The following is a 13,903-nucleotide window of genomic DNA, read 5'->3' as shown; positions in this document are numbered from 1 at the left end:
TTGGCGTATGACAGTCAAATGTAAAAATACATTCAAACCGAGTACATTGACTCATTGCCGTATATAGATCGTTAATTGCTATTTGTAAAGTGTCATGTTACAACGGACAAGCATAGGTTTAACGTTCCCGCAACAGCCATGGTCATAATTAGGCAGGATGTTACTTCCTCATATTATGAGCAAGTAACATCCTGCCTTGGGAAGGAGCGAAACAATGTTTACTGGCGGTCAGAAACGGTACAGAATGACGTATTTTCTAGTACAAGTAATCGTAATCGTTTCTTTCGAACAATTTCTTCGGCTGTTTTTTTCTGTGTCATTGTAGACTTGACAAATAAATTGATTTGTCTCATTTATTGGAGAGTTACTGGATAACTTATTACACAAGAAATAAATTGATGCAAAAAAATTACAAATCGACAATTACGTTGTTTCAAAACAAAGGTTGTTTAAAGAGGATATTGCACTATCCTAACAAATACTGCACTGTGACGGTTCGTTACACATCGATATTTTGTATTCAAGTCTGTTAAGGATTTATCCCTGGATAATTCCTAATATTTAACAAACTTAAACTGTCAACAATAAACTGAAAATAGAGGGAATGGTTTGTAAAATATATATCACTATTTGATAAAAAAAATAAAAATAAAAAAACCACAACACCGGGTGGTTTTTTCCTAACAAACAATGGTATACATTTCCCCGGATATTACTTAATGTCATGAATATTGGTTGTTATTTACAAGCAGTTATTCCTGATATATCCGACATGATACCACGTTGACAATCTGACCAAAAGACGAATCTTAGCGCGCTTCATGTTGGATTTGCCTTTGTCCAGTTGGAGTCCATTTTTCCTTTGAATGCCAACTGAAAGCAGTTCAATACTTATATTTACCGATTTGGAATCTGTTCATCAATAACATTTACTATTATTCAACATTTAGTAAAAATTATGTATTTATCGTGTATGCTTGTTCAATTAATAGAACAGCCTTCGCCCAGGGAGGGTCAGTGGTATCCAACGTAACAATTATGACGTCATTATAATGATGACGTCAACAATCGATCCATGGCATTCATAGCCAACTTGAATGCCAACTGAATTGTGTAGGGTTATATAGTTGCAATGCCATACGATGGCAAATATAAGCAGTTATTCCTGATATATCCGACATGATACCACGTCATCAATCTGACCAAAAGACGAATCTGTACTGGAGGAACACTAGGCGTCGATACCAGAGACTCTTAAAAGATGAACATAAGGCACATCCGTGATTGCACCTGAAAACGTTGGTAACACTGCAGTATACAGCTCTTTCATGCTTCTAGGACTTATTGGTCATGCTAGGGGCCAAAAAATGGCAATCCAAACTGGTCTAATCTACTGTTGAAACAAAAGGGAAAGTGCGTAACCATCTTAATTATATGAATTAAAAAACAAACCGAGCATTTCTGGCAAATTTCGAATCAATAATGAGTACAGTGTCCATAATATGAACCGTACCATTACTCGAAAGAGATCAATTTGGCCAACAAAGTTACGGTAAACCTTAAGCCCGGGGACTATGAAATCCATCCGCATATCTAGTACCTTGTATTCTGAAAGATAAACGTAATACACCAAACGTGATTGCTCCTATAAATTTGGTAATAGATAGATTACAGCATGCCAAAAATGAATTGCACTGCACCCTATAGCTTTTTAATCCTTCTAGAACTCATCGGTGATGGTATGGGTCAAAAAGGCGGATACCAGTCTCTCTGAGGCTAGGGTTTGAATCCCACCGCTGCCACCAATTGTAACGTGCGGGCGGTCACCCATCCAACTACTGACCACGCTCGACATTGCTGAACTATTGAGCGGGTCCCCGGGTTATACCGCATCACTTGAAAAGCTAGCTTGTATTTAACACTCATATTCCTTAGCTGTTACAAAACAGAAGAAGGGGTACATAAGCACCTGAATAACATGAATTTAAAAAATTAGCGGAGTACTGGTTAATTTCAAATTAATAATGAGTAAACTTTTTAAAGAAGGAACCACGCCACAACTCAAAAAAAAAAAAATTCAAAAAAATCCATCAAAGTTACAGCAAACCTCGAGAACTATAAGCTAGACGTCAACGAACAAAATGGGGTTGATGAAGAATCAACAGCATTGACAGCCGACAACTTCTATTATTCTACGAAAGTGATGTAGATTATCAGAAAAGGATGACAGAGGACGGCTACATAACCAGAAGTCAACGAAGAGTAGAGGATCCACATGTGACAGCAACGACAGACAGCGGTATCCTCACTGAAACAGTAAAACAACATGAGCTCTAAGCATTGTAGCTCAAGACCCTGCACAAGAAAGTCCAAATATAGCCTAAGAAAGGTTGGGAGCATTCCAGGAGGATATACTTGCTAGAAATACTAATTTGAATTCTTATCCGGATGCCTATAATGTAAATTGTATTTTAGATAAATATGTGAGCCTGTCACAAATCCTTGTCAGAGTAATTCGGTAAAGTATCATCATAACACAAGGCGTTAAAACGAAAACAAATCCGTGAATCTTATTTATTCACTCTTGTCCGCAGTAAGCTGTTGAATTTTCGACCTTGCACATCGTCCATTTGTTTCCTCTATACGGCTGACCTGAATCTGTCTCTATCATTTTAAATTACTTGTAAGTTGGAACGTAAGGATGAAAGAAAACTTGGGACTAACACTAAACGAAAGGTGTCCAGATTCCGATTCGCTGGTTATTAGATGTTCGATTCCTGGCGCCATCTTCACTTTCCATAGTGAATGCATCACATATTTATATGAATATGATCGAGCTTAATGTTTGTTTGTAAAACAAAATAAAATGACTGATAGGAGGGACTAGTTTCAGAAACAGTGTTCCCTAAAAAGCAAACATTCAATATTCTTTTACGGCATGCGGCCCAATTCATTTTAATCACTGATGTTAAAAGATTGTTCTGTTTTATAGTAACCAGAGAACAGTTACCTAAAGAGAGAGCCTCCCCAGTTAAAGCATCAACTAAGTCCTGATAGTTTCCTATGTCTACTGACGGTAACAACCGGAGTTACGGAGGGAATAACGCTCTCTACCCAAACCAAGTCAAGGTTATTCAAATTTCTCGGTAGTTTTCCAACCTCGTAGCTTTGTCGCCCGCGAAAGCATTCCAGGAGATAAACGAAATAAAGAATTTTGATAAGACTAAAACATGCAAAAGCAAAATGACGAAAATGGCTACTATGATGACGTGACGTCATATAATTGTTATGACGGGGGGTCGTCCCGTTTTTTTCCCTAGGATAAGAACAATAAGACAGAGAAGTCTCCACCCGGCGAGGAAATCCTTTGACGGTCTAACCCGAGATTATGCCGCAATACCTATGGCCTGTTTTGTCCGATTATGATAACGCATCTAAAATAACCTGTGTCTAATTGCCGGGGCCTACACAGACGTTATCGCAAGTTTAGTTTAGTATATTAAATACACATATATTATCTGACGGTTTCTGTTACAATTAGAACTTGTTATACTTAGCCATCGGTGTAAGTGGACCCTCAGTATTTCGGGATCTTTTGTTTTTGTGTAAAACAACACTTCGTTAGGCCTAGTCGGTGTTCATTATGTCACAAATTATTTACAGATTAACACGCGACCATTGGACTTGTGATGTCGTTAAATTTATCGCCAGATCTGTTAATTTTTTTCTTCCGAGAATGCCTACTTTCTATTTCATATTTCCTTGAAACAGACCAATTGAATACAGGTACGTGGAGGATCTGCTGCCGGGTATTAATAACTGCAGATTATTTGAAAGTTCCCTGTGAATTGATGTAGAAGACGATGGACGATGTTATCATTCCTATAAAAAGAACGTCACATGGTCATGACGAAAATGGACTTTACTGAAGATATTCACATATACCTATATAGAAACTGGGCGTTTTCTGATGTTGTTCACAAGCGAGACACTTGTATTTTTATTGAAACATAGTAGAGTCCTTTGACTGTCATGCATTGATGGTGCCTTGCTATTTGTTGTTATTACCATGTAATGGGGCGGTTCACTATCTATTAGGGTCGGAAGCGGTACAAAAATACATGGGTCTGGTACAAAATGTTATGTGGCGTGGGAAATACAATTTATCGATTGAATCCGTGGTATATTATTTTCAAAGTGTGCATCACTGTAATTAACACAGATATCGCTGTAGTTTAAACAGATAACTAATTGATCGGTTCTATCTTTACATTTTTCACTTATTGTAGATTAAAGATTAAAAAGATACATGTGATAGTTTTTCTCCCATTTTGAACAGCTACAAGCTCATATCCTGAACTTAAATTGATAAAAGAATTATGTGACAAGACGTTTCAACAATATCGTGGGTGAAAATGATATTGTACAATCTCAACAAATATTGCAGTGTCACTAACGCAGTTGTTTTGTTTTTATGATTGACCACCTATTAATTGTATTCCCTGTTTCACTCAACATTTTCCTTATTTGAATGGTAAACACTTCACTCAAAATAGTTACATACAATCTGTCTAATTGTCCGTACGCCCCAAATCATTTAATAGTTTTAAAACATTTGTAATGAATGCTTTGTGCTAAACAACTCATAATATCAGTTCCGACATTTTATACAAAACAGGACACAGAAAACAGAAAATCTACATTTTATAACAGAGTTTATTTTCCCCATTTCTTTTTCCATTTTTTCTTCTTTTTCTCGGGCCCAGGTTTAGCAGTCAGTGCGGCCACTCGTATTTTGTCCATCATTTTCTGTTGACTCTTTCGGTCATTTTTCACATTCTCAATTGCATCTTTTGTCAAAGCTGTAAAAAATCATATTGACAAATATGAGTGTAACTTTTCAGAACCAAGAAAATTATCTTTTACAATGTAATCCATTTATAACATCCTATGTAGTCTGGCTAAAAACAATCTGATTACAATCATCTATTTGATGACTTTACTTACATCCTACTTCACCCGAACATGCAATCTGATTAAAATCATCTGTTACATGTCTCCGCCTGAACATCGTCCAGGCGTAGTACGAGGTTAACGAAGCCATGTAACATATGATTTTAATCAGATTGCCTGAACATGTTGAGGGAAGTAAAAGGTTAAAGAAGCAATGTAACAGATGATTTTAATCGGATTGGGCTCAAAACTACACCCTTAATTGTAACTAACAGATTTACTGGACCTTAAAATAGATTTAATGAAATATTATAAACATATTAAGAAAATGCAAAATGTTATGTTTATTAACTATTTCTACAGTCAAATTATCCAAATAACAAATAAATTGATCCTAATATGCTGTACATACCTTGGGTGTGGGGTATCACTAGGTCTTATATACTGTACATAACTAGGCCTTAAATACTGTACATACCTTGGTTGTGGGGTATCACTAGGTCTTATATACTGTACATAACTAGGCCATAAATACTGTACATACCTTGGGTGTGGGGTATCACTAGGTCTTATATACTGTACATACCATGTGTGTGTGGTATCACTAGGCCTTATATACTGTACATACCTTGGGTGTGGGCTATCACTAAGCCTTATATACTGTACATGTCTTGGGTGTGGGGTATCACTAGGCCGTATATACTGTACATACCTGGGGTGTGGGTTATCACTAGGCCTTATATACTGTACATACCTTGGGTGTGGGGTATCTACTGTACATATCTTGGGTGTGGGGTATCACTAGGTCTTATATACTGTACATAACTAGGCCCTAAATACTGTACAAACCTTGGTTTTGGGGTATCACTAGGTCTTATATAGTGTACATAACTAGGCCATAAATACTGTACATACCTTGGGTGTGGGGTATCACTAGGCCTTATATACTGTACATACCTGGGGTGTGGGTTATCACTAGGCCTTATATACTGTACGTACCTTGGGTGTGGGGTATCTACTGTACATATCTTGGGTGTGTGGTATCACTAGGCCTTATATACTGTACATAACAAGGCCATAAATACTGTACATACCTTGGGTGTGGGGGATCACTAGGTCTTATATACTGTACATACCTTGGGGGTGGGGTATCACTAGGTCTTATATACTGTACATAACTAGACCCTAAATACTGTACAAACCTTGGTTTTGGGGTGTCACTAGGTCTTATATAGTGTACATAACTAGGCCATAAATACTGTACATACCTTGGGGGTGGGGAATCACTAGGCCTTATATACTGTACATACCTTGGTTGTGGGGTATCACTAGGTCTTATATAGTGTACATAACTAGGCCATAAATGCTGTACATACCTTGGGTGTGGGGTATCACTAGGCCTTATATACTGTACACACCTGGGGTGTGGGGTATCACTAGGCCTTATATACTGTCTATACCTTGGGTGTGGGGTATCACTAAGCCTTATATACTGTACATACCTTGGGTGTGGGGTATCGCTAGGCCTTATATATTGTACATACCTCGGGTGTTGGACATCACTGGTACATACCTTGGGTGTGTGACATCACTAGGTCTTATATACTGTACATACCTTGGATGTGGGGTATCACTAGGCCTTATATATTGTACATACCTTGGGTGTGGGGTATCACTAGGCCTTATATACTGCACATACCTGAGGTGTGGGGTATCCCTGGGCCTTATATACTGTACATACCTGGGGTGTGGTGTATCACTTGGCCTTATATACTGCACATACCTTGGTGTGGGGTATCACTAGGCCTTATATACTGTACATACCTTGTGTGTGGGTTATCACTAGGCCTTATATACTGTACATACCTGGGGTGTGGTGTATCACTAGGCCTTATATACTGCACATACCTGAGGTGTGGGGTATCCCTGGACCTTATATACTGTACATACCTTGGTGTGGGGTATCACTAGGCCTTATATACTGTACATACCTTGTGTGTGGGTTATCACTAGGCCTTATATACTGTACATACCTTGGGTGTGGGGTAACACTAGGCCTTATATACTGTACATACCTTGTGTGTGGGGTATCACTAGGCCTTATATACTGTACATACCTTGGGTGTGCGGTATCTACTGTACATACCTTGGGTGTGGGGTATCACTAGGCGTCCTGTCCTTGTTGGGTACTTCCCAGAAAAGTTTTTCGGAATGACTGATGTCTTCAGCAGAGCCTTGAGTTCTGCATTCAGGAACTTAATTTGCTGCTTCTGTGTGGACTGGTAGTGTGAGTCCCCAAGGTCATTCAGTCTGATCAAAGGTCAAGGTTATTTTTTAATTCTGTTCCTTTTTAATTCTGTTCCAGTGGTAAGCATACATCCTTGTACTAGTGCAAGTGACACAGGACTTAACATAGAGAAAGTAACCTACATCATTCCAGACTGTGTCAACATCTCTTTGTAGTATTTGTAATGTTTGTAAAAGACATCTTTATAAGATCTGTAATGTCTTGTTAGTAAAAGATATTGTTGTAGTATTTCTGACAGGGCTTTCAATTGATCCTTGCGAACATATTTTTGACCCCACCCCCCCCACCCCTAAATAAAAAAATCCATCAAGTTTTACTCTTGGATTTGAAAGACCCAGTATTTTTTACATGTGTTCTAACCCTCCAAATTTAAGGAGTTATTTGACTTGAAAGCCCTCTTGTAATGTCTAGTGTGTGAAAACTACATCTTGTTATGCATGAAAAATGTATCTCTTTAGGATATGTAATGCCAAGAGTACGTTTATAATATGTAGAGTGCATAAAAACATCCACATTTGTCCCTCAGTTACACTAACAGTGTAACCATAGTAACACAAGGATACAGAGTCTCATCCAGGTCTATGTCCACCTCCTTGGACGCCTTCTCAAACCAGCTGTTCTGTCGCTTCTGTTTGGACACACTACAATATGAAATACAGATTCTTAAACACAGCACTGTACCGTTTTGTAATTATTTACAACAGAGTAGAAATTATGTGTAAAATTGTGTCTGTCATCTTTCCTTTTTATTTGATATCTCATTGTAAAGCAGTATGAAGAAAATAGTTGAATTGAATAGAAGATTCAGAAAGTTTTGATCTATTAACTTTATAAATATAAAAAATATAAAGAGGAGACTTAATCAAGTGGAACTGAGAGTACCATGTAATTACAAATTAAGCCTTACTATGAAATCAAATACACTTTCATTTTCTAAATATATGCACATTAAGTCACTTCCTAAAATTCCACAGTGGATCGGTATAAGGGAGATAATTACATTCCAGTATGGAATTAATAACCAGTCTTTGAATTATTCCATCTTCAAAAGTAAAACAACCTGCATCTGTTGATGGTTTGTTAATTTTGGGATAGTAAAGTTGAAAAACCTGGTAATCATTATCTTGTTAATACATTGGTTGTATCTAACTGCAAAAATGTTGTTGTCGACCTTATCTCAGTAGGTATCTGTGATTAGACTTTGACCCCTCTAATTAAATTACCTGTGTTCAAGCTTGACCACCCTACTTACCTGTGTTCTAGCTTGTCCACCCTACTTACCTGTGTTCTAGCTTGACCCCCCTACTTACCTGTGTTCAAGCTTGACCACACTACTTACCTGTGTTCTAGCTTGACCACCCTACTTACCTGTGTTCAAGTTTGACCACCCTACTTACCTGTGTTCTAGCTTGTCCAGCTGTTTGGCCAAATCGACCCGCTCTTTGATGACTGTAAGGATCTGATGGTTGACTGGGAACACTGGTAGCTCCTCGCCTGAAACATATATAATTCTGTAGTGCTGACTACAGTACTGACTTTTCTTCTATGACTTAATGTTTTCTGTCCTAGAAATCTTATAAGGTCTGATAATGAGATATTTACAGGAGTCATCATTGTCTATCTTTGTAAATGAACTTAGTTATTGAAACATTGTAGTGAGCTAAAAATACTTCTGTTGACAGAAAATTGATATTTGATATTTACAAGAGTAACCTTTACTTACTTCTGTTGAGAGAGCCGACGACCTTGCGGTAGTTTTTGACGTCCCCCTGACCTACTAACATGATACTGAGTCCCTCCTTGGTGGCTCGGGCCGTCCTCCCACTGCGGTGGATATAGTTCTGGACAAACAACGGAAAAAAATATTTTGTCAGTTATAGGCAAAACAAAACCCTCTAAAAAACAAAACAAAACGAATCATGTCAGTTCTTAACAAGTAAAAATTCAAATTTACAAATGATGGAATAAAATGGAACATATTTGCTGTTGTGTTATTGTCAGTTCATTATTCCGTCTTTGCGTATTGCAGAGTTATCTTCTCTTGGGAGCAGGGATTGATTGTTACGTCCCTTGTTTGTGAGAGTAACGTCGTCAATTTTTGAGAAACCGACGTAATATCCCCACACAAACCAATGACCTACCAATCAATACCTGCTCCCAAGAGAAGATAACTCTGCAATAAGCAATGACGGAACATTAGTTTTAAAAGACTTGGGTTTTAAGTATACCAGACAAGTCTCATCTAAGTCCAATAATTCTGTCATAGATACTTTCAAAAACCATCAGCAAATTAAGTGTGTTTGGCTATTCACAAATCTGGGCAGGAATCACACTTGGACTAAGGTTGTAAGTGTAAGGTACATGTAATGGGCATGTTTGAAGAGAATCTGATAATTCTTTGAATGAATTTATTCTAATTCAACCAAGCATCTGATTTGAGTGAGGACATTTGGATGTTAGCAAATTTAATAAAATCTGGTAATTCCCCCAAAACATATCATCTCGAAACCATCAGACAATCAAATCACAGCAGCGGCACCAAATATTTTATGAATTTAGCTGAACATCAAGTATGAGCCAGTTACATGTGTAGAAAGTATACTAGACAAATTTCATTGAAATCTGATAATTACTTCCAGAGATATTATCCATAAACCTTCAGCCAATCGGTCACAGCAGCCTCATTAAAGTTGAATGAATCTAGACAAGCATCAGCCTCAAATTAGGGAACTGAGTGGTAGGTATTTAGGCAATCTTTATCAAGATTTGATTATTTCTTCAATTAATACATATTGTCTAGATTTCTGGAAATAACACCAAGAGACTGACCTCAACGGTGTGTGGGACCTGGTAGTGGACAACATGCTGGACATTAGGTATGTCCAAACCTCGCGCTGCAACATCAGATGCCAATAAAAGACCCCTGGGGTTGTCTGAAAAATAAAACATAAAACTCTTAACATAATAGCTGACAAGGTTTTCTTATGTGATCTTTGACATAAGGTTCAATGTCTCTTAATAATGGTTTACTACTCCAGTAATAGAAATCAAATTAAGTCTGAAGAATTTATGCCCTTATAATAACCTGAAACTTTCATTTCCAATGTCACTGCTGTAAAGGGGTTTAACTGGACAATTAAACGTTGGTGACATAGCTGTTGTTATTTCATAGCTAATGATATTTCAGGAGTATCTTTTCCAGTTACTGAAACATTAATAATCAGATATTCTGCTAGGTGAAATGTTTCATACGAAGAATTTCTAGAATCAAAACTCTGAAATCAACTTCAGAGAAATTTGTTTCATACGAAGAATATCTAAAATCAAAACTCTTAAATCAACTTCAGAAAAATTCTGTCATTAAGATAACACTAACCTGTGAATTTCTCGAGGTTTTTAAGCCTCTGTTTCTGGTGCATGTCTGCATGAAGTGGAAGAGGGTTGACGTTTAGGAGGGTTAACACAGACACAAGGCGCCTGATACAGTCCTTACTGTTGGCAAACACCAAAGTACGACCAGGATACTGATTCAAGAAGTAGTACAGGTGCAGGTCCTAGACACACAAACACATAACAACCACAGATTGATTTAATTCAGCCATTGTTAGCTTTCAAAACGTTAAATTTTAATCTATACAACTTCCTTAAGATTTAATAATGATCAAAACATGCCAGTTACATAGGTGTTAGTCAACCTCTGAAACCTCCAATGAGGGAGATATTTCTCATTCCACATTTCCAATTAGGGAGATATCCCTCATTCCACATTTCCAATGCGGGAGAAAGTGTGTGAAATGCAACTAAAACTGCTTAGCTCAATATATCTTTCCGTTTTGTTTAATTGAGTTATATAGTTTCAACATTAGCTCCAGCACATGAACATACTAACAGTTGTTAAAGACACTTTCAAGTAAAAAGAAGTGTTTTATTCACAAGAAGATCAATATATGAATACATGTATATAATTAGGTCCAAGAAACAAAGCAACAATAACCTCCCCAAAAGACTGTATGATAGTAACCGTTACCAAACTACCAGCGTTTGTACAAGCCAAACATTATTTAACCCTTTCACCCCTATGTAACTTTAGTAGGCTCTACCATGCATTGATCTGGATTAGTCTATTATGGTCAACAGTGGTGAAAGGAATAACCATTTGAGATGGAATTGTAGAATTGGATTTCAGTCAGTTTCTGAAGATGAATCTGAAAAATTTAGTTACACATGCGAAAAACTAACTAAAGATTTTTTTTCCACTTTTTCATAACTCCAAAATGATGTAAAAAGTAAAACCAGAGTGGTGAGTATATTCATCATCATCATCATCCCCATCTGTTCCTCTGTGATTGAACTACTGACCTTCTCATCCATCGTACAGTTGATACGAGCCTCGGTCAGTGTCTCTACAGTGCCAATCTTCCTTGTGAGGTCAATGATCTTGGGTCGATCCTTTAGACCAATTGTTTTCATCAGCTTTTCTGTAAATTATGCAAAAGTAGCCAAAAACAATTAGTAAAAATTATGATAAATGCTGAAGATCTAAGTGTCAGACTTGATTATGCTACATTGCACACCTATTTTAAATTTTGTAAGTTCCTCCAGAAATATCTATGGTTCAAGAATGACGATGCTGACAAAATCTTAAAAGAACAAAAAAAACAAAAAAAAGGATCGACACCCGTTTGAAAATGTTGTATCAGTTTAAATTTTGGCATAAGAGTCACTAACCCAGCTTCAGCTCCTCTGTGACCTTAACCTTCTTGTTGAGATGCCTGTGGGGTCCTGAGTGGATAGTCGTTAGCGTGGCGGAGAACACAAATGTTTGTCTTTTTAGTTTCTTCTCTGCATCTCTACAACAGTCATCACATCATATAACACACCAAGGTAGAGACTATCACTATAAATATGTTATAGACCTTTTGCTCTAGGACTAATCATGTGATGAGTGTGATACTGGTGGATGTTGTTGTGGATTTAATAAGGATATACACACATTTGTGGGTTCAAACTTCTTATTTACAATACTAGCTCGCATACAGCTTTTGAAAAATTCTGTGAGCCCTACGTAGCTATGAATGTATTTTCAAAGTAAATATTGATAATTTTCAGAAAATATACCCAAGTATATGGCAAGTGGAATTATACATCTTTGCACAAATTTATGTGATTGATAATACAAGTACGGTACACCTGTTGATGTGGTTGAGGATGTGAGTAGTGTACACATACCTGTTGTTGAGGATGTGAGTAGGGTACACATACCTGTTGATGTGGTTGAGGATGTGAGTTGGGTATACATACCTGTTGATGTGGTTGAGGATGTGAGTTAGCTCCTGGAAGTGTCCTTTTTCTATCATCCTGTCTGCCTCGTCGACTACCAGACACCTAATCTCTGACACCTGTGACAGGTATGAGTTGTCCTACAATAATATAAATAAATCATCATAATAAAGCAGAAAAAATTCCTTTTTGATTATCACACAAAAACATTTCCTGAATCAGTTCTTACCCATCAGTACTTGTATACCCTGCTATGTTCATTTTTGTGCTGGTCACATATTTTTTATTTTTATGTATTTTAACTCTTGTAGTTTTAGAAATTCAACTTTCTTGTGAAATTTCCTTACATAGTATATGTGTCTCAATGTTGTAACCTTTCCTGCTGTGAAATTCAGTTGTACCAGCTTCAATACTGAAACCGTACCTGTCGTACAAGCTCCAGTGTTGTGAACTTACTTGCGTACAAGCTCCACTGGTGTGAATTTACTTGTTGTACAAGCTCTATTGTTGTAACAATACCTGTCGTACAAGCCCCACTATGGTGACCATACCTGTTCTCCAAGCTTTATAGTTGTGATCTTACCTGTTGTACAAGCTCCAATACAGTGCCCTTAGCTGTTGTACATGCTCCTTTATTGTGATCTTTCTTGTTGTAAAAGCTCCTTTACTGTGATCTTACCTGTTGTACATGCTCCACTTTTGTGATCTTACCTGTTGAACATGCTCCTTTACTGTGATCTTACCTGTTGTACATGCTCATTTACTGTTATCTTACCTGTGGTACATGCTCCTTTACTGTGATCTTACCTGATGTACATGCTCCTTTACTGTGATCTTACCTGTTGTACATGCTCCTTTACTGTGATCTTACCTGATGTGCATGCTCATTTACTGTGATCTTACCTGTTGTACATGCTCCTTTACTGTGATCTTACCTGTGGTACATGCTCCTTTAATGTGATCTTACCTGTTGTACATGCTCATTTACTGTGATCTTACCTGTTGTACATGCTCCTTTACTGTGATATTACCTGATGTACATGCTCATTTACTGTGATCTCACCTGTTGTACATGCCCATTTACTGTGATCTTACCTGTTGTACATGCTCATTTACTGTGATCTTATCTGTTGTACATGCTACTTTACTGTGTTCTTACCTGTTGTACATGCTACTTTACTGTGATCTTACCTGTTGTACATGCTCCTTTACTGTGATCTTACCTGTTGTACATGCTCCTTTACTGTGATCTTACCTGTTGTATATGCTACTTTAATGTGATCTTACCTGTTGTACAAGCTCTTTTACTCTGATCTTACCTGTTGTACATGCTCCACTGTTGTGATCTTACCTGTTGTACAT

General features: G+C 37.4%; 1 protein-coding gene across 1 annotated transcript in view; it reads right to left on the bottom strand.

Moving 5' to 3' along the window:
* Positions 1 to 4,625: 4,625 nt before the first annotated feature.
* The window catches only part of LOC110463535 (ATP-dependent RNA helicase DDX24-like), a 23,848-nt gene continuing 14,570 nt past the window's right edge, over positions 4,626 to 13,903 (bottom strand). Inside the window, exons 8-17 of the mRNA XM_021518187.1 lie at positions 12,563 to 12,681; positions 11,990 to 12,111; positions 11,621 to 11,739; positions 10,638 to 10,815; positions 10,091 to 10,194; positions 8,985 to 9,102; positions 8,659 to 8,755; positions 7,825 to 7,902; positions 7,100 to 7,263; positions 4,626 to 4,862 (exon numbers count right to left, since the gene is read on the bottom strand). Of these exons, the coding sequence (XP_021373862.1) occupies positions 4,717 to 4,862; positions 7,100 to 7,263; positions 7,825 to 7,902; positions 8,659 to 8,755; positions 8,985 to 9,102; positions 10,091 to 10,194; positions 10,638 to 10,815; positions 11,621 to 11,739; positions 11,990 to 12,111; positions 12,563 to 12,681 (1,245 nt within the window). The 3' untranslated portion in view covers positions 4,626 to 4,716. The remainder of the gene's footprint in view (positions 4,863 to 7,099; positions 7,264 to 7,824; positions 7,903 to 8,658; positions 8,756 to 8,984; positions 9,103 to 10,090; positions 10,195 to 10,637; positions 10,816 to 11,620; positions 11,740 to 11,989; positions 12,112 to 12,562; positions 12,682 to 13,903) is intronic.

The sequence above is a fragment of the Mizuhopecten yessoensis genome, unplaced genomic scaffold (assembly GCF_002113885.1).
Source record: "Mizuhopecten yessoensis strain PY_sf001 unplaced genomic scaffold, ASM211388v2 scaffold10915, whole genome shotgun sequence".
In the NCBI taxonomy this organism is placed as follows: domain Eukaryota; kingdom Metazoa; phylum Mollusca; class Bivalvia; order Pectinida; family Pectinidae; genus Mizuhopecten; species Mizuhopecten yessoensis.
Note: the sequence above shows the minus strand (reverse complement) of the source record. Positions and strands in the feature narration are given on the sequence as shown.